The sequence below is a fragment of the Homalodisca vitripennis genome, chromosome 3 (genome assembly GCF_021130785.1).
Source record: "Homalodisca vitripennis isolate AUS2020 chromosome 3, UT_GWSS_2.1, whole genome shotgun sequence".
In the NCBI taxonomy this organism is placed as follows: Eukaryota; Metazoa; Arthropoda; class Insecta; order Hemiptera; family Cicadellidae; genus Homalodisca; species Homalodisca vitripennis.
The window spans coordinates 66362524-66390059 of NC_060209.1; the positions used below are offsets into that span (position 1 = coordinate 66362524).

At 28.5% G+C, this 27536-nt stretch overlaps 2 protein-coding genes across 3 annotated transcripts in view; one reads left to right on the plus strand and one right to left on the minus strand.

The window, feature by feature from the left end:
* Positions 1-426: 426 nt before the first annotated feature.
* LOC124357002 (malate dehydrogenase, cytoplasmic) lies at positions 427-26806 on the minus strand. The gene is made up of 6 exons (XM_046808366.1): positions 26676-26806; positions 26238-26433; positions 24918-25054; positions 8768-8962; positions 5670-6038; positions 427-1712 (listed from the first exon to the last, which is right to left on the minus strand). The coding sequence occupies exons 1-6, from the start codon at positions 26676-26678 to the stop codon at positions 1614-1616; spliced, it is 999 nt and encodes a 332-aa protein (XP_046664322.1). The 5' UTR covers positions 26679-26806; the 3' UTR covers positions 427-1613.
* LOC124357000 overlaps positions 26787-27536 on the plus strand; it is a 91015-nt gene continuing 90265 nt past the window's right edge. For both annotated transcript variants that reach the window (XM_046808365.1, XM_046808363.1), the window contains exon 1: positions 26787-26906. The gene's annotated coding sequence lies outside the window, so the exon portion shown is untranslated. The remainder of the gene's footprint in view (positions 26907-27536) is intronic.

Sequence of the window (27536 nt, forward strand, 5' to 3'; positions counted from 1 at the left end):
AATGTGACTTTTTTCATCACTACATCATTGCCTGGGCCACAAAGGGTTATCATTGTATATTCTGGCCGGGCAAATGTTATCAACTAACTCTCTGGAACGCTAGCAACAATTTCACAGCCAACTAAATACGATATTTTTCATCAAACTGATTGGTAACAGAAGGTTAATATTTCATTCCTTAGCTAGTTAAATATTGTCAAACATCCTCTGTCCACCGGGCAATGATTTTACAGTTCAGTAATACAATTTTTCTCATCTACTAGACTGCTGCCATGTGTTGGGAATCTTATCGGCCAAAGTATATGAATAGCAGTGATTTTTATAATTCCATCAACAATGCATATTGTAAAAAACATACTCGAATAAAAACCTACAGACTTCTAATAAAAGAGAGTAGTAGGAAATAACAAGAGGTTTACCACTGAAAACAATAACCATATTTTTATTATTTATGTACAATTACTTTATAAAACAATCATAATCGAACCAAATTTTTAAATCTGCTTTAATAATACACAACACTTAATAAACCATACAAATATACATTACGTTAATTTTGTAATCAATTAATTGTTAAGTTCACATCAAACAAACAACTGTCTCTGGATATTCCAAAAGAATATGGATAGTCAAATATGGTGACTTGTCTTCAACTAGAAATATTGAAACATATAAAACACCTCCACCAATGGTGTAAATAGACAACCAATACCCAAAACGACACCTTCAGTATTAAAATCCCTGAGTTTATTAATTGTTACAGGCTCCATCTTCAATTCAACCTTTGATTTAATTAACTATTTACATTTGAAACATTTAAAATAGTTGTCATACTCTTAGAAAACATTTTCAATGTATGATAAAATAAATAATCCAATAAATGGAACCATTAAATGCTCTTAACATTATTGGATTTTAAGCAAAGAAACAATTCTTTGGTGATCGATTAATAAATTGTTTAAATGCAATTTATGATTCTTCCTTAATTCCAACTTAAGCTATCATGAATATCATAGGAATGTTTTATACAGACTTCTTTAAATAGCGTAAATGATTAATTTATAAGATTTATACAAAAGTAAAATAATATTTAAAACCATCTCTCGATTCTACATTCTGATTAAGTTTAACAAAATGGTAAATGCAGTTAAAACTCAATCAGAATCCCCTCTTTGCCGTTAGGGTCTGTTGTCAGCATACTGCAGAAGACATAGACACAACAATCCCACATTAACAATGTAATAATAATAATAATTAACAAACACCAGCAAAACAGTTGTCACAATTGTATTAAAAACTTTATTTTGTATAATTAATTATGTCTGATATTACACTTGGTCACTTGAAGTCATAAGTTTTAAATTTCAATTGCCAATAAATTCACAAACATTTTGAAAAAATACATCAATAGTTCAAGACAAAAATTAAATCTAACAGAAACGTGTTGCAAACTAGAGCTAGGCTACAATTTGCTTGATGTTGATTTCTAAAAATATATTAATCGGACTTGAATGGTTATTGTTGCTGGCCATGTCACCGGTGATGGAAATGTCATGCCAAGGCAGCTACAGTCTGCAGGTGGGGGTGGGTGGGCAAGAGGGGGGTGGAATCCGTCAATCCTTACAGACGGCCAGAGCTTCCTCCTTCTCCTCAAGCAACTCCTTACCGGTCAGGTCCAGCTTGGTCCTGGCAAAATCACTCACCGGCAGACCCTGTTGGTAAAATGTCATTCTCTTAATTACTTTGTCAAATCATTTTAACAATATTTATTAAATAGTAAAATAATGACTAGCGTATGGACTAAGCCAATTACGGATGACAAAATCTTATGTAAAAATTTAAATTTTATGAAGGATCAATACTTAGTGTAAGTACTATAAGCTCAGTTTTTAGATATCAATAACAACCAAAGTTTTTATTGGCGGTTTTTAAGTGCTTTAATAACTGATGTATTAACTAGAAAAAGCATTTAAAAAAACCACCAAAGAAGTATTTTATTTCTTTTAGCACGACAAAGGATTTTCTTTCATTTATAAAATATTCTGAAAAATACCAGTTAAAATGTACTCACAAGTAAATGAACTGTACTCATAATAAAACAAATACATTTCAAAATATTCACACATTGTTTAGGCTAATACTACACTGCATTGTTTATAAACTTTAAAATTATAATATATTCATTTATTTTTTTTGAACCATTTTAATACTTTCTTACCATAACAACATTCTTTTTTCAAAATAAAAGTTTATAAGAATATAAATAGAATAGTAGAATATTTATGATTAACTTAACTCTTCGCACTTGAAATGTGGATATATATAGTGTGACTTAAAAGTACGGATAAACTCTGTTTTGTTTTTGATGGATAAAGATAGTGGGCTGTAACTCGGAGACACCTTTCTAGGAAATAGAAGTGAACTTTTTAGTCACTGTTACAACTTTGTCTATTTCCCCAAAATGGGATTTTTAGGGATTGACTCAAAATTTTTAATTGTAGAGACCCATTAAGTGACACCTCATTTAAAAAAAACTTGATAAAGGAAGAAGAACAGTGGAAACTAGAGCTTTTTATCTCAACCCAGTACAAAATTATATTTTTATTGGTAATATTGACATACCAATTAATTTCAATGACAATCATTGTCATTGAAATTATTACAATATTTACAAGAAATGATTAAAAAATTATTAAACCGTTCCAGGACTTTTCAAGCACACTATACAGTATATATTGTTTAATCCTATTAGTGGCAGTCATTTCACTTTTTATTGGTAGGCCGTTTTTGTGTGTTACGTACAGTATTTTTCTTTTTTATTTAAAAAAATACATATATAACAGCAATTATGGTGTATTATACATGGTTTTTTTCAGAAAAGAGTGGAGAGCAACATTCGGTTCAGATAACTTGAGTTTATAATACATGTATTTTTATTATATATATAATTTACCCTAATTTTTATTTTTTTTTACATTAATTACGTGGGACCATGGTTTGAAAATATTTGTATTCCTAGAACTTTTAAACTTCAAGATAGCCAAAAGTTGTCAAACACTATATAGTTTTTGACAATATATAGGTTTTTAGGAATATATACAAAGAAACTAAAAATATGTGTGAAAATTTGAAAACATACCTAACACCCAACTGAATAAAACAGCATCTACCAATTCGAAATTTAGTAAAAAAAAACATAATTACATTCTTGAAGCTCTTTTCTTATTGGAAATTATATATTAATTTAAACAAACTCTCCAATAATATAAAGTTTTTATTTTTGTGAGGCCTTTCGTACTCAATAAGAACATCTTCGGTACGTTAATTCCAAGGAAATTTTTAAAATCACTTACAGTATCAAACCCAATCATCCCAAGATTGTACTCTCTTCTAAAAAACACACAAACCTAGTAATAAAATTCTCTTTCTTATAAGATATCACAATGGTTAGTGCAGGAGTTTCAACAATTTCAATTTCCTCACACTTTCTCTATTAAAGATAGGTATGATTTTATAAACTCCACAAAAGATTTAAAGATCGAAGAAGATGAATATCTTGTATCGTTTGATATTGAATTACTTTATCCAAACGTACCTATTAAAGATACTATCAAAATTATAGAGGACTGGCTAATTTCATTAAATTTAGAAAAAACTATTGTTAACGAATACATTAATTTAGTAAATCTTAGTATGTCCCAAAAATGTGTTTCAATTTCAAGAAAAATATTACAAACAGTTTGATGGTACTGCCATGGGAAATCCACTTTCGTGTTTTATTGCAAACATATTTTTAAGTAAATTTGAAACTCATGCAAAGGAAACAATGGATTATTTTCCCAGAATCTGGAAGTGATATGTTGAAGATGTTTTTGCTGTTTTCAACAAGAAACAAAATCTTCAAAATTTTATCGATTCTCTCAACTCCTTTTATCCTATCAAATTCACTTGTGAAATCAAGTCCCATTTCTCGATTTAATAATTATGAAAAATACGACTGGCCATTTTGAATTCGATATATACAGAAAACCAACACAAAATGATAGATTCATCCCAGTTGATTCATTTCATCCCAGTTGATTCATTTCATCCCCCTTCACAAAAAAGAGCAGCTTTTCACAATATAATCCATGGGCTTTTACATACTCCATTATCAACAGAAAAGTATAAAAAAGAAGTTAAGAAAATAAAGGAAACTGCTTTATTTAATGGCTACAAAATTAACATGATTGACAATATGATAAACAAGAAAAAAAACTATTGAAAGAAATTCGAGAACAACTTTATATCAAATCAAAAGTAAAGAACCTGAAAAATGGATATCTGTTTCCTACAACAATCTACCTACAGATATTGCTAAAAGTTTTAAGAAACATGCCAATATTAATGTATCTACAAATTCCAAAATTAAATTAAAGAATATATTAGGAAATCCCAAGAATAAAATTAATGAAGACGAAAAATCTGGAATTTATCAAATTAACTGTGACAATTGTGATTTAAAATACATTAGCCAAACAAAAAGAAAGTTAAAACAGAGAGCTAAGGAACATAGGGCATGTTTAATATACCAACAGGAAGAAAGATCAGCCATGGCAAAACATGCACTTCAAACTGGACACTCTTTTTCAAAATACAAAATTATTAAAAGAAGTACAAAATAAAAAATTCCTTGTTGCATATGAAACAATTTTTATAAAAAAGAACCAAAATAATCTGGTAAACAATGAACCTGGGCCTTTTCAAAATTCACCGTTACTTTATTTGATTTAACTAAATATCAACTTTATTTTTTATATATACATATAACATACTGTGCTGTCATAGAATATTATCTCTTTGTATTTTTAATGACATATATTTTTATTTAGTACAACATTGTTTATGTTACTATTGTTATTATTACTTTTATTCAGTTGTGTGAGTCCGAAGATGTTCTCATTGAGTACAAAAGGCCTCACAAAAATAAAAACTTTAATATTATTGGAGAGTTTGTTTAAATTAATATATAAAAACATAATTGTTTTGAGCCATAGTAAAAAGAAAGAATAAAGTAACAAAATTATATTTACAGTGTTAAAATAAATCAACAATTAGTTTGTTTATTGTTTGTTGTAATGGTGTAATTTCTGACTTGGGCTAAAGCAAAACTACTATATGCTTCTAAATTTAGTAAACAAATATATTATTTACTAAAACTACACCCATAAGAACATTACAGGATCATAATAAACATTTTTCATGCAATAATCAATAAATATTTACAGTTAACTAATGTAATAAATGAACAAAATAATCAATACAGTCGATCGACAACTGTGCAACAAAGTTGAAAATAAATTCCACTTTGTAAACAGGTGATTGCGTCATCCGTCCATTTCTGTATCAGTTGTTATCACAGCTCTAGTTTTATATTATTACCAAGTTTGACCAAAATTGCTTCTAAACTGTTATTAATAAATGACATTGTTTTTTTCACAAAATCATAAGGATGACCTTCAACAGAAAATTAATTACCAATTACATATTGTCTATTTTCTACACAAAGACATCCTCAATCATCATATGTATTATTCATCTCATATAAACTTGGAGACAATCAATCGCTTCCATAACATTTTTCACTTAAAAGGAGAATCATTGTGGCACTGTAACGGTTAAAGACTGACCTGTACAACGGTCCACTTCTTGTCCTTGATCGTGACAGGGTAGCTGAACATCACATCTGGGGGTGCGCCATAGCTGCCATCACTCCATACACCCATGCTGGCGTACTGGCCAGGCTTGGTGCCTTGCCACAACGTCTTCATGTGGTCCCCAGCAGCCTTGGCAGCAGAGAGAGCTGATGACATCTTTCGTGCCGCAATAACCGCAGCTCCACGAGTCTGAACTGTCTTTACAAAGTCTGCTAGAAGCCAGGGATCATTTTTAAGAGCTTCTGGAACTGGGACTGCTTTGCCGTTGATTTCCACGGTTGCGTGGGAGGCATCTGGGAACTGTGTGGAAGAATGATTGCCCCAGATAGTTACATTCTTGACCTGAAACATTAACAAAATTTTATTTTTTTATTCTCAACAAAAAACAATTAATTTATCTTAGTATCATTACAAAATGTCAATAAACACCACAAGATCTCTGCATGTCAGAAAGACATAAATTGATATATAAGTGAGTTTTTTTATATCTATATTAAATTTAGAAAAAAATACATACTCACAAAAACTATATATATAACTCATATTGACAGTGTATATTATATTAATTCAATAGAGGTTTTTATCACAAATGTTATGAGGCAAGGAAAGAAGAAGGCAAATTTTGATGAAGGAATATTCAGACAATAACTTAGATGATAAAATTAATTTAGTTTTAGATTAAGATTATTTTTAAACTTAATGTGACTTTGAGCCTGTTACAGCTGCTCTGCATCATCACTGTAACATATTTCTACAAATAAATATTCTGATCCCTGATTAAGTAATAAGAAAAATTCTAAAGTATAAAAACATAGTCGTCAAAGAAAACAAATAATCTTTTCTTATTTAAAACAATAAAATGTGTAAAAAAAACCTTGTTATTTAGATCTGTTAATAACAAGTTTGTTTTTAACACTAATTAAAAACATTGTAAAACTTGTTTGAAATTAAAATGTTTATTTTGTTTTAAATATTTTTTTTAGTTTTTATATAAGAAACAAAATACACAAGAATGGAAGAAATAATTTTATCGTAGCAAACAAGAGAAACATGAAATTATAGCCTAATAGAAAATGGACCTGGGTGAAAGCAAGTTCCTGATAATTTGGACTGAGGGTTTAAATCTTTATGTTTTAGTTTATTGTAAAATTAAAATCAATAATTATTATAGTTAAATACAAATCTAGCAATTTTTTATAAGTATAATAATACAATGATATAAATTTTGGGTTGACATCAATCCAATATCTACTTGTGTAATAGGCCTACAAGAATAACTTTTTCGCAGTGCAGATTTATAAAAGAAATTACCCAACTTAACTTTTATTGTTAAGTACTCTAACACATCGCAGACATTCTCCAGTTTGGGTGAAGTACAAACCGATGTACAACCATGACGTCACAATGACACTCCAATTCCCTTCTCAATACAGTGAGTGATCTGCTCTGTTTTTCACTGATTTGTAACATTTTATACAATTTTTGGTTATATCTAATTCTGTTTTAAATATTAAATTTTTCTATAAACTTAGCCTTGTACAGCGAAATAGGCAAATAAATTCAAAACTATGCTGGTTTATGACTCTTAAAATCCACTTTCTTAAAATAAATAAACACTTATTTAATTTAAACTGCATACTTAATTATGTATTATTTTATTCTCAAAGTATGTTTATTTATTATTAAAAAAAACTGTTACTACTTAAGTGTACAAAATTTTGTTATAAATTACACAATATATGTTTATATTACAATAAATATAATTTTAATACGTTTTATGACCAATAAAATTCCTGACTTACACCCAGAGTACAAAACCTATAATTGGAAAGAACGCAGTAGAAGATAATTTTAATTCATATCTGAAATTAAAAATTAGGATAAGCTATTGCACATTCACTACTTAGTGCTAATGCACAATAAAAACAGTATAACTCCATAAGTGTTATTTTTTTATTCATTAACTACTTCATGTTACCCCAGTAAAATTATTTATACTCTAAATTTCATTGACATGAACAACTTTCAATGACGTACATTAATTAAAGCCCCTTTAACTCCAAAAATTGCAGTTTAATTGTTTAACTATATGCCTAGCTACAACCTTTTAAAGAATCACATTTTTTCAATATCAATACACATAAGTGTTAATTGTATGCACTTATTATACTCTGTAACAGCAGAACTACTAGGAACATTTGTTCTATCTTCGTAAAATAATTACTCATTAACACTAATATCCTTATCCAGAAAATTTGCTTATTTTTTCTTCCTTCAAATTGGAAATACTGCTGTTAAGCCAAATTACAAGAAATTGTGTTTGTACATATAATTGGTTCTACATCAGTTTTAATGGTTCTAACATTTTAGGTGATTAATGCTTAGTCAAAAAATGTCATCTTCAAATGACTTTTTTATGTAATTCTAAGTAATCCTGAAATATATCATGTATTTCCTGCAACAAGCCTGAGTTCATTAAACTACATTTTCATTTTCCAGGATACTGTAGAAATAAACATTGGGAAATGTAAGTACATTTTGCTCCAAATTAAAATAAAATTGAATATTATAACTAGAATGAAAAAAACTAAGTATTAAAATGTAATTAAAATGTATACTAAACAGCATTAGCATAGAACAGAATAGACTGCAGTGTAATGTTCAGATGTGCTACCTGCACGATTAACTCACTGATATTGGCTCCGTCCACATGTGCAAGAGAACATCCCTATCTCCTTACATCATGATGTACAACCAATTTACATTTAACTGCTCTACACAGTACAGTACTTTGTTGGTTTTTGGTTTTTAATTTGTTGTAATGATTTCGGATTATCCAAAAAATTAGTAATTTGAACACTGTTGCTTCCAATTAGTATGGAAAAGCCTTTACTTTTCTTTTGGAAAATAAAGTTAACAATCTAAAGAATGGTGGAAATCTAAATCATACACTTACTGTTTTCAGTCATAGAAACTGAAGCACTAATAATTAGATTTCATGTAACATAAGTAATTAAAGAAAAGATTAACAAAAAAGAACTTAATGGAAAATCGTAATTAATCTCAAATACCTTATCTACAGGGACATTCAATCTTGCTGCGATTTGTGCCTGGGCCCTGTTCTGGTCAAGACGAGTCATGGCGGAGAAATTTTCTCTTGGTATTGAGGGGGCATACTTTGCGCAAATCAGAGCGTTAGTGTTAGCAGGGTTGCCAACTACAAGCACCAAAACATTCTTCTTTGCGTACTTATCAATAGCCTCACCCTGTCAACAAATACACAAACTTATACACTTTCATTTCTGCCTGTAAAACTAATACTTTAACTAGATTTCAATTGTGATGACTTAAATTGAACTTGACAAGATATCTCAATTTTACGCTTAATAATAGTATTTATTTCATAAAGATTGTAACAAAAGTTATACTTGAAAAATTCTTTAATATTTTTCCAGTTAACTAATTCCATTAATGTTTAAATATATTTATAAAATAGTAACATTTGAAAATGGTTTTAAAGATAGTACTCAAATTATTATCAACTATAAAATTATGTTATTACTGTATTAAAAACATTGACATTAAAAATTATTACATTGATTGCATTGATGAGTATAGATTTAAAATCAGTGTTGTAAAGAACCTTTATGGAAGATTTCATTTCTACAAACCTAATGCATGGTTTCTTTGTAACCAGCAAACATGCTTGTACAAAATGTATTTTATCATTATGTTATATTTCTACAATCTCTTAAAGTATTTTAATAATGCAAATTAAATAACTGATCTCTGATAGTTGTGATTTTATTCTGCTATTGAAATAATATCATTATTAATTTTAAATCTTGTTTTTTTAAGGTTTGAATCAATCAAAAAGCAAATAGGGTTCTTAATATCAAGTGTGCTACAAGTAATTGGAATTTAGACATCAAATCAGGCCTTTAAACATCCACCTTTTAAAATTGAGCTTTAAGAAATGCCATACATATCGGTCAGACAGTTATTAAGTAGAACTGCCTCCCAGTTGAAACATATTTGAATAGGTGCCAAGAAAGCTTTGCGGCTACACTGCATTACATTCTAATTACCGTACATAACAAATATTTTTATCTCTCCTATAATGTAAGAAAAGTTTGAATACTTGATAACTTCCATCAACTGCATTGACCTTACCTAACTCTCAAATATGAGATAAAGAACAACACTAAATCAATAATGTCTACACCAATCTCTTTTCAACGAACAACACCAGGGAGAGAAGAGTTTCTTAGGCATTAGCATTGAATACAACCTGATTGAAACAAATGAATAATAGAAATATTAACAAGATGTTGATCTGTGTTGAATATTAACCCTATAAGTGGCATTCAGAATTTCTCTGAGTAAAAGGCAGACTTTTTAGCCTTTGTGAAAAGGTTCGCTAAATTGTTTAGATGTTTAACATAATATGCTGAAACCCTAAAGTGTTATATGCTTTTGCAATCTTTATATTCCACAGATTATGAATCTGGCACAAAAAACATATTCAACTTATAAATATTTCATAGTCATCAGGTGGAAAATTTCCTAGTTTTTCAAATACCAAAATCAAGGGTTTATAAAAAATAGTACAAGATTTTTCTAATCAATTTTAAAGTATAAAAGAAGGTAACTATTTAATATAGTGGTTTAATTTGTTATTAATTGTAAAAACTAAACATATTACAATTAAAAAAACGAGATTTGTCTTTAAATATAAAAGTGCTGAAAACATAGTAACTTCTACAATTGATTATTTAAAAAATAAGTATATTATAATTTTAAGATATATGTTTTGTAGCAAATGTTCTGCTAAAGAAAATTATGTTTGTTATATTTTCTCAAAAACATTACTAAAATGTATAAAATCTAAAAATGTACCTATTTTATAAGTTTTACAAGTATCAAAAAAGTTAACTATTGTTACTTGATTTTATAACTGATTAACTTACAAAATAGTTGCTTATGAAACAGCTGTGATACAATCACTGCTGATCGATAATATTATAACAAAGATGATATAACAATATTACAGATCATAGGCTTTCGCTTGGCATGAATTATATTTATGAAAAATGTTTTTTTGTCATATGTACAAATAAAATAGGATTAGTCGGTTTTCCAACTATATATATATAAGTTTTATATAATAAAAACTGGATCGAATAAAACATCATGTAGGTATTTTATATATTATATATATATATATATATATATATATATATATATATATATATATATATATATATATACAAAATTCTGCATAGTGGCATGCAGACAATGGACTTGCTGCTTGACCTCAAAGTGTTTATAATAAATAATAAATAAGTAGATCTTTTAGTTTCTCCAGTCAGATGGTTGTTAGTTAATACCTCTCTCTAAACCAAAATAATTCTCCTGGATTCCTAAAGATAAAGTAACCAAAATAACTTATCCCCACACAGAAAAAGTATGAAGTCTACTATCATGAAGCTAGTGACTGCTCACTGAGTGTCATGTGTGTGATACATTCTTGAATTTGAATTTGGATCCAAGAAAAATGTCTAGGCGTGTTTATGTGGCCCTGAGAGCCAAAGGAGCTACAGTAAGGTTCAATGCCAGAGGTAATTTTGGCACATGTCAGTTACCAGAATAGCCCATAACAGATACACCTCCTTCCTGGCCAGTCTTATTGGAAACACCAGCATGGAAATTAAAATTTAGTTAAAAAAAAAACTGCATTAAAAAATCTTACAGAGATATTGTATTTTCTGCTATCTTATCTCAAAATTAAGAAGTAAAGTTAAATATCCCAAATTAACAGATTTTTACCTTTTAAGTCACTTTTGAAGTATTTTATTAGTTTACACTGCAAGAGTAAAAGATCGTAAAGTTATTATACTAATGCTACAGACAGACCGTCCTCAGCAAAAACGTTATACGAGGACGGTATTTTATATATATCATTGGCAAACTAATCTTGGAATTAACAATAACTGTAGCAATATAAATATACTTTTTTCCATTATTATAAATTTACTTTACTGATATTTATTTAGTAAATAGCCTAAAACTCATTTTTAGAGTTTTTAAACAGTAATTTTTGTTATATTTTTACTAAAACGGGATAGTTATACTTATTCATACTATAACCATAAAAAAGTTATATAACAATATTGCTATTAAATCATTTGTCAGTAATTATCACACTAATAAGAAAATTATATCTAGATTCTATGGTACTATTTTATTAAAGTTTACCACATTTTTTAAAGTTTATGATTTTACCACATTAACTCGTATCTAGTTTTAATGAGAAAGAATTGATGTGGTCAGAGATAACCTAGCTTTGCTCTTGCTTTAACTTTCTTGCTCTTCACTCTCGAATATCCTCAGTCTAAACAAGCATTTAATGTTTAAACTATCTGGTCGAACTTTAATCCGAGCTACTATCAACTTGATATTACAACCTTGAGCTGATGATAAGAGGCACCTTGTCTGACCTTCTTATCACATTGAACTCCCGAACACGTCATTGTATTTAGCCTTAAACTTCTGACATAACTCCTAACAGGGTACCAAACTATTTTAAATTTAGAACAACAAATCTTGCACTAAGTAACCTCAACTCATTACTATATTCTTTTCTCTTTGATTATATCCACAAAACCGAAGTGGATTAAAAATTTTTCTTGCAATTTAAATATGTATTCCCAAAACTATTTATGGCATTTTGCAGCTTGACAAAGAAAAAATACAATACAAAATTACTGTTTTCAGTACATAAGAGTTTCTTTTCAAGATGTTTGTTTGGTTGATCTTTTAAATATAAAATTTACCTTAATCTTAAATTTAAAATATGAGATTTTTCAGAAAATTAACTATTGAAAAATTTATTAACCCTGGAAATGATATGGTTGCCAAAATAATACAGTGATTTTGAAGGTTCTGTTTCTACTTTAAAAATCCATAAAAATATAATACATTGAAGACAAAAAATATAGAGTAATATACCATTTCAATCAGTATAAATTGAAGAATATGCAATTCTATAAAAAAGACATTCTGTATACACACATTTCTCCTTGAGAAATACAAAATTAATAGAGAAAAATAGTTTGCACTTTCAATACCATGTAGCTCCAAATCCATAAAAAATAGTAATGTCAAATGAATGAAAAGTTTATTATTTCATTACGAAAATAATGTCTTAGATATGTACATATGTACCTATAATAAAATTACAGATACAAACTTTATATACAAACAGCCAAAACTAAGTAATCTGCCAAAGAAACACTATCAGTTACAGCTCAGTAACAGTTATGGATGTCAAATGAATGAATGTTCATAGTTTCATTAAGAAAATGTGTTTTTCATACATATAAGCAGTAAAAAATAAATATTACAACTTTACATATAAAAATCCCAAACATTGTAACTAATAACTAATCTATTACAGAAAAACTACCGATATTTAATAATCAGGAAAGTCAAATTCGTAACTACAACTATCACTTTCCCCTTGCAAAGTATCTCTAATGTCAATTAAGATGATTTAGCTATACACATTAACTGTCAACAATAACAGTGAACAGCAATGCCCAGCTGTAGCACTAAGAATTAACAACTACAAAAAGTCATCTGGCTAGGTAGCGAAACATTTATTTTTCTTTAAACCATTACAATAGCAACAACAAAAACTTATGTTTTTGGTTATTAAGTTTGATAATGAGAATGAACTAAAGAATCGATTAAAACTGTTTCATATAAATACAGTGTGGTTGACGAGTAACGCAACTCGAAAAAATTATAAATAAAAATGATTATCAGTTTAGAGATATGTGAATGAATCAATGCGTGTCTCATACCAGTTCCAGGGTAAAAACGACCCTGAAATTGTTGCATTCACTGCAAACCTGTACATGTGTTTAAGATGTGTTTTCCTAAAAATATATTAAAGTTTGAAACAGATGTTGCATTATTTTTGTATCACTCAAGTGTAGGTTGCAATAAAAAATAATCACACGTTTGACCTGCCTTTGTGGTTTTAAAACAATTTTAGTAAATAAAGTAACACAAAAATTTTGTGAGGCACTAAATTTTGTTAGTTAATGATAAAATAGACCTTATAATAGGTTTATCTGTTGATCTGTGATATCTAAGTTGACGTTATCATAAAAGTATCTACAGAGTAGAAGCTTCTGGTAAAATTTTAGTCTGTACGATATTTTGAAAAAATTTTACTATCTATAAAAGGACAGTTGAAGTTGGAATTTTTAGTGGCAAATCTAACACGTTTTCCACACAAAAAATTTTTTCATCTTTTATATAAAAAATACTTTGCAATAAAACATGTTATTTTACATATTACTACTGTTATCTATGTTACTAACAAGAAGAGTGGTAGGCCTACATAAAATATAAAATCTAGCCAAGACTTATACATTTTTATTAGGACGATGAACACAAACTGAGACGTTAGCAATTTCCAAACAGATCATACCACAATGTACTGCAATGAAATGGTGACAATATTTTTACCTTGTTACATAAATAAATTATTTATTTGATTCCTCAAGAATTAACGATTATCTTAGACAAGGTTGCTTAGTGAATAAAATCTTAATTTAGTTTATATTTGAAGAGGATAAAATAGCTTCTTTGTACAGTGCCTGTACAATAATAAATAAAACAAACATCCTTATAATAGGAGTGATTTCAACAGCCTAACTTTGAGCCTAACTTTGTACTGAGTGTATACTCATGATAAGAAAACAACAAATTTAGAAAATATGAGCTCTCAAAATAGTGTTTTATCCATTTCTTAGGTACAAGGTAAAGTATTCCGCACAGACTAAAAGTGCTTACATTTCCCAGAGAGAGAATTTTCAGGTTTTCCTGCCTCGATGGAGCAATGGTTATAATTATATAAGTTATGTTTTATATTTTTGAATTATTAAGGCTTGACTAATAATAGTAAATTGTTTAATAAACAATAAGTGTTTTTTTATGTTTGACAAGTGCGTTTTAAATTTATTTAAATATCCAAAACTGAATTACCTTTCAAAAGAATTATTTGTTGTTTATGTGAGCTCTGTATTTGTAATACAATAATTTGCAATACATTATAAAAGCACCCAAAAATGTTGTTTCCAAGATTTATTTAATGTTGGTTCAGAAATATATGTATCAACTAATGATTGTGGAGTAAATATTGATTTGGATGTTCAAACTTTCTTCAATATTCTTTTTAAAGTGATATTGAAGAAAATTATAAAATAAAAAAAATTAAAATGGAACTAAAATTGGACTGTCAGTTTTAAGACGTGTCTCTGGTGAAAGGCTTGGCAGTTTGGAAGAGGCTGTAAGTATATCACCTGGCGGCGAAAAATTTTAAGTTGTTATGTTCTAACTAAAAATATTATATGGCTTAATTATTATATTTCAAGCATTTTAGTTTTTAAAGAATACACAATTTGAGTGAGAGAAAGTCTGTCTAACTGACTGCAGATAGGTTGTTAACACGCCCTGGAGGAATGTACAGTATTTACTGGCTAGACGTACACAACAGGCTTCTTTAATAGACCACTCCGTCAATCAATGAGGCAACCACACAAACAAGTGTTCAACAACAGACTCCAGTGTATGAAGGGAAATCACAGTTTTCTTGGGTTTGTAATAAGACTTATGTCTATAATGACTAATATAAATGTTATGTAAAGAATTATTTTTTGAAACATTTTAAACAGTTGCATTTAGGATATTCTCCATTACCAAACACATTTATTACAGTGTGTACCTCCTTCTAATAATAGAAGATCCTGCATTAAAAGGATCATTCATTTCAATATAAAACAGACTGTGTCCACTGATACCAGATTGAATGAAGAGAAACATTTGAAAATAAATAATGTTTGTATGTCAAATTTACCTCTGTTGCCTATGGTTATTATTGCTTGCTATGATTTCTTACAACATCTTAAAAAGTTTTACTAAAATCCAAAATATGAATCCCTGTTAACATTTAAAACTTAGTAAAAATTTCATTAAACTTGACATGACACTCCCCCTTGAGGGCAATCACTACGAACGATGGACACAAACTAGATTCATTATAAATAAGTCTGCTTTTCATTTACAGTATAACTATAGCTAGTATACTATATAGTACAATTGTAAATATATTAACAGACTACCCTATGTATTGTTTTCAATGCCTCAAAATGCTGAAATGGAAAAATGTAAATTTGTTATGAAATATATAAACATCTTCAATTTGATCATTAAAAACTAGTGGTGGTGGTGTGCCTGCAAACTAATTGTGGACATTATATTATTAAATTAAATATATATAAATTTAAATATTATTTTAATTTAATTGTATTTATTATGTTTTACATAAATTATCTTTTCTATTAATTTTATAGTATAGACATTAAGTATTGCGTTAGTAGCAAAACTACCTGGATTGCAGGTCTACTCATCATCAAATTAAATAAGTTTTATTACCGAAACCCATATTTTAAAATCATAATCAAACAATGAAACATGTCCAACAGAACTTTGAACTTGTTGGTTTTGTTTGTATTTGAACTAACAATTGAGTCAGTGCTATGTGTACTTGAGATATGTCCGTCGTCTGTACACATTACTCAGTTTCTAAGAGAAATGCGTAGCGGAAAAAACCTATCTAATCTCAGCTGTTATTTGTTTTCATTCTACAGGACTTTTAATTTTGAAAGCGGTTGGGATGAGACAAATACTGTAATGGAATTTACACTGTCCTTGTAATTTCACTTAAAAATTAGGAACAAAACATTGACACATTAGGTAAAATAGTTTTTTAAATTAAAACCTGTTCAATCAAAAAAAGTCCTAAACTAATACATCCAAAATATTTTTTTTTTAATACTGTAATGGAATAAGAGGTTTTTGGGTCATAGAATTGTCTTATGATAGCCAGTTTAAATAATCTTATTAACTTTATATTCGAATTTTTAATGCAGTAATTTTGAAACTAATGTATTTTCAGGAGAAATAAAATTTTAAACAAATGTTTTTTCTAATCACACATTGTAAATCTATATATAATTCTTTTATTTGACTAAAATATCAATTCTGTAAATAATAATTGTGATAAGGCTATCAAAGACTATTAAGAAAAGTCAATGGTTATCTTAAATATAATCTTTAAGATTTAAATTAGAACCAATAATGACTTGTTTCATAATCAGTTGCTGTTTAATCAATTTAACTTAATTCAGACTATTTACAGAATACAATCTATTTTTAAAATAGTTCCATACTGATCACACAAAATACGTGTAAAAAATGTACAATATTTTCTGACAATTCTCTCACTGTTATTTTACAATACCTTACATCGATTGTTCCAATGTCTTTAATGTAAAGACAAAGAAATGCCATAACTGATAGTAAAACAATAGTTCAGTAATCTGTGGTAGAAGAAAATTATTTAGGAAATAACATTCAGTTAAAATAGTCACTAAACCAAAGAAAATTCAAATTTACAACATAACAATGATAAAAAATAATTTATTATACAAATTTTAAAACTTGTGTTCATAAATGTTTTCTTACTACAACAATACAACTTATTTATATCCCAGAGTAAACCACACAGTGTTTAAAATGGCTGTGAAGTTCTCAAATTGTTACAAGTATTTGTTTGAAGATATCTGTTCATATATATGTGTATGTTTGTATAGTAAAGAAAACTGATCAACTACTGAACTTATTTTGTTCAAACTTGGATTTTATAAGAGGTTTTTTAACAGTATCAGATCATTAATTTCCAATAAGAAAAGAGCTTCAAGAATGTAAGTATCAGATCATTTAAATGTTTAAAAGTTCAAAATACGTTTTCTAAAATACTTTTGCTTCATAAATAAAATTTAGGATAATGTTAACATTAGCCACGTTAGCTATAACAATCTGAAACCAATTTTTATCCAATTTCTTGAAATAATAGGTTTTTATTTCAAGATATATAGCATGATAATTGATAATATGTTTGAAATTAGGTTATATCTCAAATAGCCCATCAATCTAGAGACCAAAGAGGATCAAGGTTCTGGGCGAGGGTATAACAAACTAATGAGGGGTAGACAATGGTGGAGGGAATGATCAGGATACCAATATTCACATGATAAAATAAAAGGAATTGTGCAGGTCAGAGTAGGGCTACCAACTGCAAATTAGGATATAATTTAAGAGTTTTTCAATAATTTTTCCTCTTTTCCATCATTTTTGCAACAGTTTCTACCTGGTGACCAGAGGCATTACTGTTAACCCATTCTACTACTAGTGCCTTTTACAAAATTTAAAAATCTTTCTAAAATTAATTGTTACCTGTTGTTTTTTAATTGTAATTTTTAAAAACAACAAAGAATGACTGCAGTAAAGCTACTTCTAGCTTTAGGTTTATTATTATATGACGCCATTGCAATTTCTTGATGAAACTGTAAATAATGAATATTTTGAATTGAATTAAACCATTATCAATTAAAAACAAAATTAATAATAATTTTTATACATGTTTACCACTTATTCAAACTAAATTAAACAATTGGAATAAACCAAAATCAATTCAAAAATCTTTATTTTTGATGCTGTATTTAAAAGGACACCTAAATTTTTTAAAACCAAACAACCCTCCAAAACTTAAAGAAATCTCAGATAGTGTAGACCAAAAATGAAGTACAATGTGCAGTATATAAAGAAAGACAGTCCATTATATATTTTAGCACTACATCAATTTTTGTTTTTGATGTCCTGTTAATATAGTGGTCACGGAATTTGAATATGACCTAAATTTCAAACTGGCAGTTTATTGAATTTTCAGCAATAGCGAACATACCATATTTAGTCCACTGGTCAAAAAATCGAGTATGGTACTGAATATTTAACCAATGTAATAAATTAATAAAATACATCACTATACATAACATTCAGTATGTTTTAAGAAATACTAACAAAATATTAACTCATACAATTCAGTTACAACATGTGGAATTGACATTCTATGGACAGTTACTAAAGTTTATTACTTTAAAACACTAAAAGCTTTTAAGTAATATTTTGTTGAATTATAATAAATTATTGTTAGCCCAAAAGCCCTCCTGATTGTCTCTTCTGAATGCAAATAAAATGCCTGAATGTTCTCCTACTTTGTAGGGCCAAGTGAATCCTGTACTACCAGACATGGGGGTGAAACTTGGTCATTTATAGGTGAAAGTTAGGGTATTTAAAAGTTGTTCAGCTGTTTTCTCACTCTTGATTTAGGAAATGTTACTGTTCAAACTTAACCAGCAAGCTTATTAAATCATGGATCTTGATGTTTTTTTTTCATTCAAAAGACAAAGTGCTAAGACTATATTCAACAAGTATTGATATAGTGGAAATATATTTGATATTCAAAATAGCCTTCTAACTGGCACATATCAGATATCTGGTTCAAAGTGTATTTCTGCTCTGTGAATGCTGGTAGCCTTGCTTATTTCAGATGCTTGTAAAATTTAACATTTTCTGAAATTTATAATTCTACTTCATTTGTTTCAGGAGAGAATAATTTGATATAATAATCAATGTATTCTATGAAGTAGGTTACCATTTGAATAATCTATTTTAGTCTTTGAATAATTATTGGAAAATCTATTTGCAGACAACTTTACAGTAAATTAATTAAGGGAATGATTCTTTACACATTAAAATCTACATTTTGTTTAAAATATATGATTATTCATCAAAATTACTTGCATTACTTCTTTCATAATTTTAAATAAATTTTTAATTCTTTTTGGTTTAACATCTGTTGAATGAAGATAACTCACCACAGCGGGGCTGAAATATTTTAAGACAATAACAATTTATTGTGTAAGCTATGTTTCGAGTTTCAATGCAGTGTATAACAGAAGACTTTGAAGTTAATGCTATTAATATTTGCATAAAACAATACACAATCCATATTTACAATTTACTTTATTCTACAAGTCTTTTCTTGACTAGATAATTTCAGTAAATTATTTTTAATTAACAAAAATTATTAAATTACTAATTAATAGAGTACAGCATTCCTATAAAATTAATATTGTAATCATAGTAAAATTCTCCACTCAGGAATAAGTTATAAAATTTTAGAAATTAAATTACTTTCATACATATAACTAGTTAATAAAAAAAATCTATTTAACCATTATATTCATTTTTTTATAACAGATTAAAACAGATCTGAATATATTAATTGAACAATCCATTGTACATAACAATTTTGTAAAAGCACACGCTACTTTATAAATATGTAGTTTGGGGGTTGATAATAAAATTTATATAGTTCATTCAATGCTTGTGTAATAAGTAACCCAAATTAATATTTATATCCTACCTTCTAATCCTGAGTCTCCTATTTGCCGACCAGAGATTGAGGACCTTAAGTTATAAGCAGTGCCAGATCGTGAATGAGTGATTTTCTAGAACTGATGACCCATGGCTGTTCATGTATGTACGGGCATGGACAGGTAAAAACCTACTACTTATTACTGGTCAGCTCAAACATGACTATTTTGGTTACATGTCTGCTCATAGAGATAAGAGGTTGGACAAGCCTAAAGTTGCAACAAACATCTAAAACCTGTTAACTTTTCTATACTAAATATAGGAGACACTATATTTTTAATTCACTGAAATAATATTAATTATTAACTGATAATAGATATAACTTGACAGCAAAGTTTAATTTGATTGGTTTCTTTTATTTTCAAATCATAAACATTTAAACAAAACCAATTTGTTAGTTACCAACAGTCTCTATATTATAAATTGATCCTGTGTTAACACTCTTGTAATATCTTCCAAATATGTTTTACTTGTAGACAATTTTTTAATTAGAAAATCTTTTCCCAGTTGCAGCTAAATAAATGTATAATTTTAAGTCACAATCTGAAGTGTAATCAAAAACTCTATTCATTATACAAACTTATACATTGACATTTTTTTAACGAGTTGGTTTGGCACTGTTTGTTGAAGGAGAGCATGTGATATCACTAAGAAATGAAAAATAAAAGTAGTGTCATTAGAATGAAAATGTTTGACCTTGCCTCATACCACAATTAAGTAACTGTGATGCTAGGAGCCTAATCCTTCGGTAATGCTTTGATATACAAAACAGTTCCAAAAGTTTTTCTTGAATTGATCCATACCAAATATCTGCCATTTGGATGATAAAAGTACTTTTAAAGTTACTGGATTTAATTAGGTCCAGGAAGATACAAACTATACATAATGTTAAAAAAAATGTGTAAACAATAGAAAAAAATATTAGCTTTATGTTCAAAAATGTATTCCCGTGAAACATCCTCTTACTAACAGCAGAAATTAAAAGGCACAATTCTAATTTTAAAACGCTGTAAAAACATGTTCACACTCAAGCCATTAAACAAAGATGTTCCTTTCCAATTGGTAATTTTCAAGTATTCTAGTATTTTTATTAACTTATGCACATTTTAAACTTGTTCACTGTAACAAATTATTAACATCAGTACAAAATGTACAGATTATTTAGAAGTTGTAAATTTGTTTTACTTTACTTTCAACTACAAATAGTTCTGTAATCTTCCTCAAGCTTCACCAAAGCAATTGAAATTGTCTGTAACATAACTACTTACAAATAAAGTGTTTGAGTTTAACTAAGTGATTGATTTACTTAATTTTAGGATGAATATGAATGAACTTTAACATCAAGGAAATAACATATATTATTTTAATGAACATTTTTTTATAAATAATAACTTAACTTGCCATATCGACTGAGTCTCTGCACATATATTAAACATAAATTTCTCCACAGAGTATAAATAAATGTTATTAAATTATATATGTTAATTTTTAAATGTTAAATTGAAAGAACGGTCAATAAAAATAAGAAACTATTTTTATAACATTATTAAATACTTGAATATAGACATAGATTTTCTTTCTTGGTACCTGCATTTATTATAGTGAGTATTATGTAAAGCCTATTTATTACAATAATTTTAATCAAAAGTTGTATTTGTAGACAAACACTAACTGAATCCAAAAGAAACCCAAGTTGGATTCTAAATTCAATACTTCATCTACATCCAAACATTTTTCTAGATTTTTCCACATAAAAAACTATTCAAAATCGTTTGTGTTACCTTTCAAAAATATGTTAAATATTATCATATTAATTTGGGTCGTAGTTGTTCTGTTTTAATAGTATAAAAGGCTGTCACTAACTTAAAGAGAATTAAAAATAACTGAAAAGTTAATGTTACATTAGGTTCTTGTAAATCAATGTCTACCTAATTACTTAAAACCTAATTAAAAATTGTATAAAAAATTATTAATGAAACAAAACTTTAGATATTTATATATTATAAGTTTTATTTTATTTATGCACAATAAAATGGAAAAATAGAGCTATTACAGTATGATATTACAGTTATAGTTATTAAATGATATAAGAACAATAAAATCTTGGCTGTTTTATTTCGTACCTAACCTAATTTGGCTTCCTACAATGTTCATTTCCCCTAGATGATACAAACATTTAAAAATAAAATCTAACGGAAAATATAAAATAATTTTTTATCTGTTTCTGAAGAAGATATAAGAATAAAGGGTTTAGGTATAACCAAACGGATACAGATGATTTATATCACCAGTTAGTGCAAAAATTTTCTTTTAGATCTAGGCTACTATACAGTGGCCAGAACAGTAAAAATGTGGCAAGTCCAAAATCAAACATCAGGTCTCATGAGCTGATTTACAGATTTTAAAAATCTTTCATTTTTGGAGAGTTATCCTATGTTACAAATATGTGGCTTCACCTGCTGAGACTCATGTACCAGAAATATTTCTCAATAAGAGGGAGAAAACATTTACATGGATGGATAATTATCTGTACATCCTATAACTGATATTTTTCCTCTGAAGACCATTTTCATTTAGCTGCCTGGGGGTTGCTTTTACACTTAACAAGTGATGTTATCTAGGAATTAATAAATAATGTAAAAGAAGAGCACGGCGAGATATAATAATGTTGAATTGAACAATTATGTCAAAAAAAGACTGATATTTTGTTTTTGTGTGTGTTTTTTTACTATAACTGCTTTTCCCATTCTTTTCAAACATTGAATCTTGATTTAAATAGTTTTTATCTTGCCTTTTAATTGCTAACCTATTTTTTAAGTGTGTATTTCAATAATTATATATTTGTTACTTTTGATCTTTTTTATTTATAAAAGTTTATTGTAAGTCTGTTGTTGAGTTAATTATTTTAATAACCAAATAGCATATTTAGATGTAATGAAAATGATCTTGTAAAGTATCTTAGTAATTGTGATAAAATAGATGTACTATGCCTCAAAACTTTACAGTATTATTCACTTTTATTTGCTAACAGCCAAATAAGGATTGAATGAGTCATAACAACCCTCAATTATATAAATCAAATATTTTTACCAACAGGAGACCTGCAGGGCTTGTTTGAAACACACCCTTGCTGGCCATAATTGTGCTGATTTGTGTTTCATTAGAAAATGATGTTTTATTTGTTAAAATGAATGTATTTTAAGTATTATATGATATATAACAAACATATTCAAAGAAAAACTGTTGTTGCTTTTTATTTTTTCACATTTTTCTTATTGCAAATAGTATATTATTCCAGGGGCCCAAGCTGTCTAAGATATTTTAGAAAGATGTACAATAGCCTACATTTTATGTTTATTCAGCAGGTGACTTAGCTGCTATTTTTTATAACAAACTAGCGGGCCCGGCGCGCTTTGCTGCGCATTTCAATAATTTTTTGCAAAAGTTGCCCGCGGCTTCGCACGCAATTTCCCGTTGAAAACAGTACACTATATTCACTTATTCTTTTTCTATCACATTCTAAACATTGCTGAGATAATTGATAGTCGTTCCATCGTGAGCCTCTTGGGCGTATTATGAAGGTATGTACCACATTCCTGCCTCTATCTAGCTGTTACCCACGGCTTCGCACGCAAATCTTAAGAACCGAAGTCCTTATATTACTTAGTAAATTTTTTTTTTTACTATAATAAATTTTAGATTAAATTAGTTATATCTCCGATGCCACGATTGAGCTTGCTTTGTTGTCTCGATCGAGAGAATATGTACACACGGAGTTTTGAGAACCATACTTCTGTCAAAAAAAACAACTAAGGTTGATTTTATAACATTCTTTATATTTGTAGCCAACGTAAGATAGTAATTATGATATCTGCATTACTCTTCTGATCAAGCATGAGCATGGTTTATATTAAATAAATATTGCAGTTAAAGGTGAATTTTTACGTCAAATTTGAATTGTATTATCTGGATAGTAAAGTCTATGTTTAACAGTGATTGCAAAAACAGTTTAAACAAAATTTGTCGTTTCTCTTAAGCTTACTCTATGCTTTAAAACTATAAGTGTAATATATGTTTACAAAGAACAGCTGATTAAAAATTTGAAAAGACGTTAACATATGTTTGCTGCAATGCATTTCTTATGGGTATTTCTGTAACCAGTGGGGCGAAATCCTGAATCGGGAAAGGGATGGGCATAGCTTATAAACCTTCTCCGTGGAAAAATACATATACGTACAAATTTTCATCATGATCGGTCCAATAGTTCACGATTCCATAAAGGACAAACATACAAACATTCATTTTTATATATATAGAAGTGAACAAGGACCATAGCAAGCTGAACTGTAATAGAGCACGGGCCTTTGTTGTGAAACAATGTGAAATGATGATATAGGTCTCTAGGGGACCTCTGTATTCGTGTTAATGAGTACATTTAATAAATATTAGTTACAAAAGCCTGAATGATACTTTACATAGTGAACTTAAATAAGCTACAGAATATCAAGAAGTATTAAAATGCTTGGTGGATGAAAAGAACCTGTACAAATATGTTGTAGTAGTTTCCAAAAAACCTAGCTTGTAAATTCCATAGTAGCCTATTTTACTATTTAACAAAAATATGGGAACTTTTAAATAATTTAGACAACAATGACAAACCTGGACCTTGACTTACCAAACAGTATTTAAAATTACTCCGAAATGTACGAAAACCAGAATAAATGTATTTAATTTATTCCTATACATTCATTGAAATTGGACTAATTTGAACGATTGTTAGTGTAGCCTAGTTAGTAAAGTGCTTACCTGGACTTTGAAAATTTTTACATTAGCAGAGAGCAAATCTTTCCTCTCCATGCCCTCCTTGCGGGGCATTGCTCCAACCAGAAAAGCAGCTTCAACATCCTTGAAGGCAACTGCTACATCAGCTGTTGGAACAACCTCTGAAAAGACATAAAAATGTATGTAAGTTAGAACCAAGTTTATATTAAATATCTAGCCAACTTTTTATGTTTAAACAGAAATATATTTTTAACCAAAAATAAGCAATTGTGTAGAAGAGTAGTTTAAGAAGAGAAGTTAGATATAACGAAGATAGTAGAATTTAACCATATTGTGAACACGAACAGAACTAGTTTTCGTCAAAGTAAGAACCTACTAAGCAATTTCAGTTTTGGAACAACCACAAAGGCCTAACCAAAAAATCTAATGAAGCTGATACTAAAGTGATGTATAGACAGACAACTTAATTTCTATACCATAAAAACACTAAACCTTAAATTATATAGCCTAGCCTACTTCCTTTTAAACATTTTGTGAGTTATCTAATTTTTTAAAATCTCTTAATTTAGCCTGATTTGTTAGGGGAATTATTACACATAAAATCTCAATATGTTTTATTACAAAAAACATTTTAAATTAAATCATTCAACAAATTACACAAAATTGGAAATGTAATAGAAAAATGGTACATTTTTAATTGTTCTTATATGTTCAGTACTACTTGTTCTCCCTGATTTACAGCAAGTTACAAAAAGACTCAAACATTTTAAAATTAAGAAAGGAATCCTATTTATTGATTTAACAGAAGTGCTAAACTTTACAAACCTGTCTTAGTCCCTTAGCACTAGATTTCATTTTCCTTTTTTTCAAATTTAGAGTAGTGAGTTCCTCACTTCAATTTTTAGTCTTACAGTTTTTGTGTAAACTTACGTTTTATAAATTTTTGACATCCAATGAAATTTTAATTTGAGAGGACATATTTTAAACCTTGAAACAAGCTTGTTGTTCAAATAACATTTAACAATGGCAGATATAATCCAAAATCTTTAACAAGTAGACAAATGTTAGGCTATTTGTTAAGTTAAAACAGTTGATCCTCATTGATTTTGTTTATAACTTCCTTCATATTTTATAATTTTAATGTTGTTTAGATTTTTGGCATACTTATAGTAAAATTAATATACAATTCTTCAAAAGCAATCAACTAACTTGATATTTAATAAGCATAAAATAGGATAGCTTCAATTTATTCATTCCCCAACAAATTAAATTTATATAAAGCTTGCTACATGTAATATGATAAATAGAGAAAACTGCAGCCTATAATACTGAACTTCTACATACCTCTAACAAGGGGCAAGGCGCAGTCGGCGATTTCCATCACAACACCTTCTAAAACACCCATCATGTGGGGAATGTCCAAAAGATGCAGAATGATTGGCTGATTTTCTCCAAATACATCTCCTTTAGCTAGTTGATAAATAAGAGAGTATGCAATCTGGCCAGCAGCTCCAGTTACAACTACTCGAATTGGTTGTGCCTGAAATAAAATTAAACCATAAATTATTACTATGTTAAAACAATGTTGATCGTGACATGAAGTTTGACACTGAAGGTCATTTTCATAAAAGGTAACTGCTCACTTCCTTCTTAGCAATATCAATAATCCAGACCTAATTGATTGGCACCAAGTCTGAACTGCTATAGTCTATGTTACTAGTTTAGTGTCGTGTTTCGTGCGAGTGAAAGTGAACAGTGAACTGTGCTTGAAGATTATCTTACCATGATGGTGAATTAGTTGGTGAGTGACTGCTCTCTCAACGTCTAGAACTTGAAGTGAACGACAACTAAAACAGAGTCTGACTTTTAACTCCTCGCTTGCTCCAATGGCCATGAACTCAGCTGATGCTGACATTGACAACCGAGCTCAATATCAATACAATACGTCACATTTCAAAGCCACCAACGTTTACAATCCAAGTTTCTACTGAACTTTCCGTTGCTGTATACAATGTAAAATTTTAGAATTTTCATAAATATTTTCGTATTAGTATTATTACTATTACTAATAGACAGATAGATATTATGCGAGTTTTATTATTCTTTATTATTATTCTTCTTAGTCTTTTATTTGGCATATTTTCTTCATTCAATATTAATACTAATTAAAATTTACTAAAAAATCTGGGATTAGTATGTTTCGATTTTGAGTAAAAAACAAATAATCCTCTGACTTTACTATAATTTGTATTTATTCATTTATCGTTTTACACTGCTTCAGAACTCCATAATTTGTTATACAATAACATTTTAAGCTACGGTGGGGTACTTTTACAAGAGTATAGGTTGTCTTTCTGTATTAGAACCTAAATTAAGAGGTAATTAATTAAATATTTTGTGGATTTTAAAATAGCTACTTAAAATGATTTAATTGCGGAATCCTAGAAGAAATAATAGCATTCATAGAGAAATATAAACAAGCAAGCAAGTGAAATCCGTCCATCAAAGAATAAAATTATTCACCAAGTTCGTTATTCGAAAATAGCTTAACGATTTTGTGTTGTAGTAAATGTAAGTCCTATATAAATTCTCTAAAATATAGTTTTAAAAAGCGAAAAATCTCATTTACTAAGTTAGTTTTCG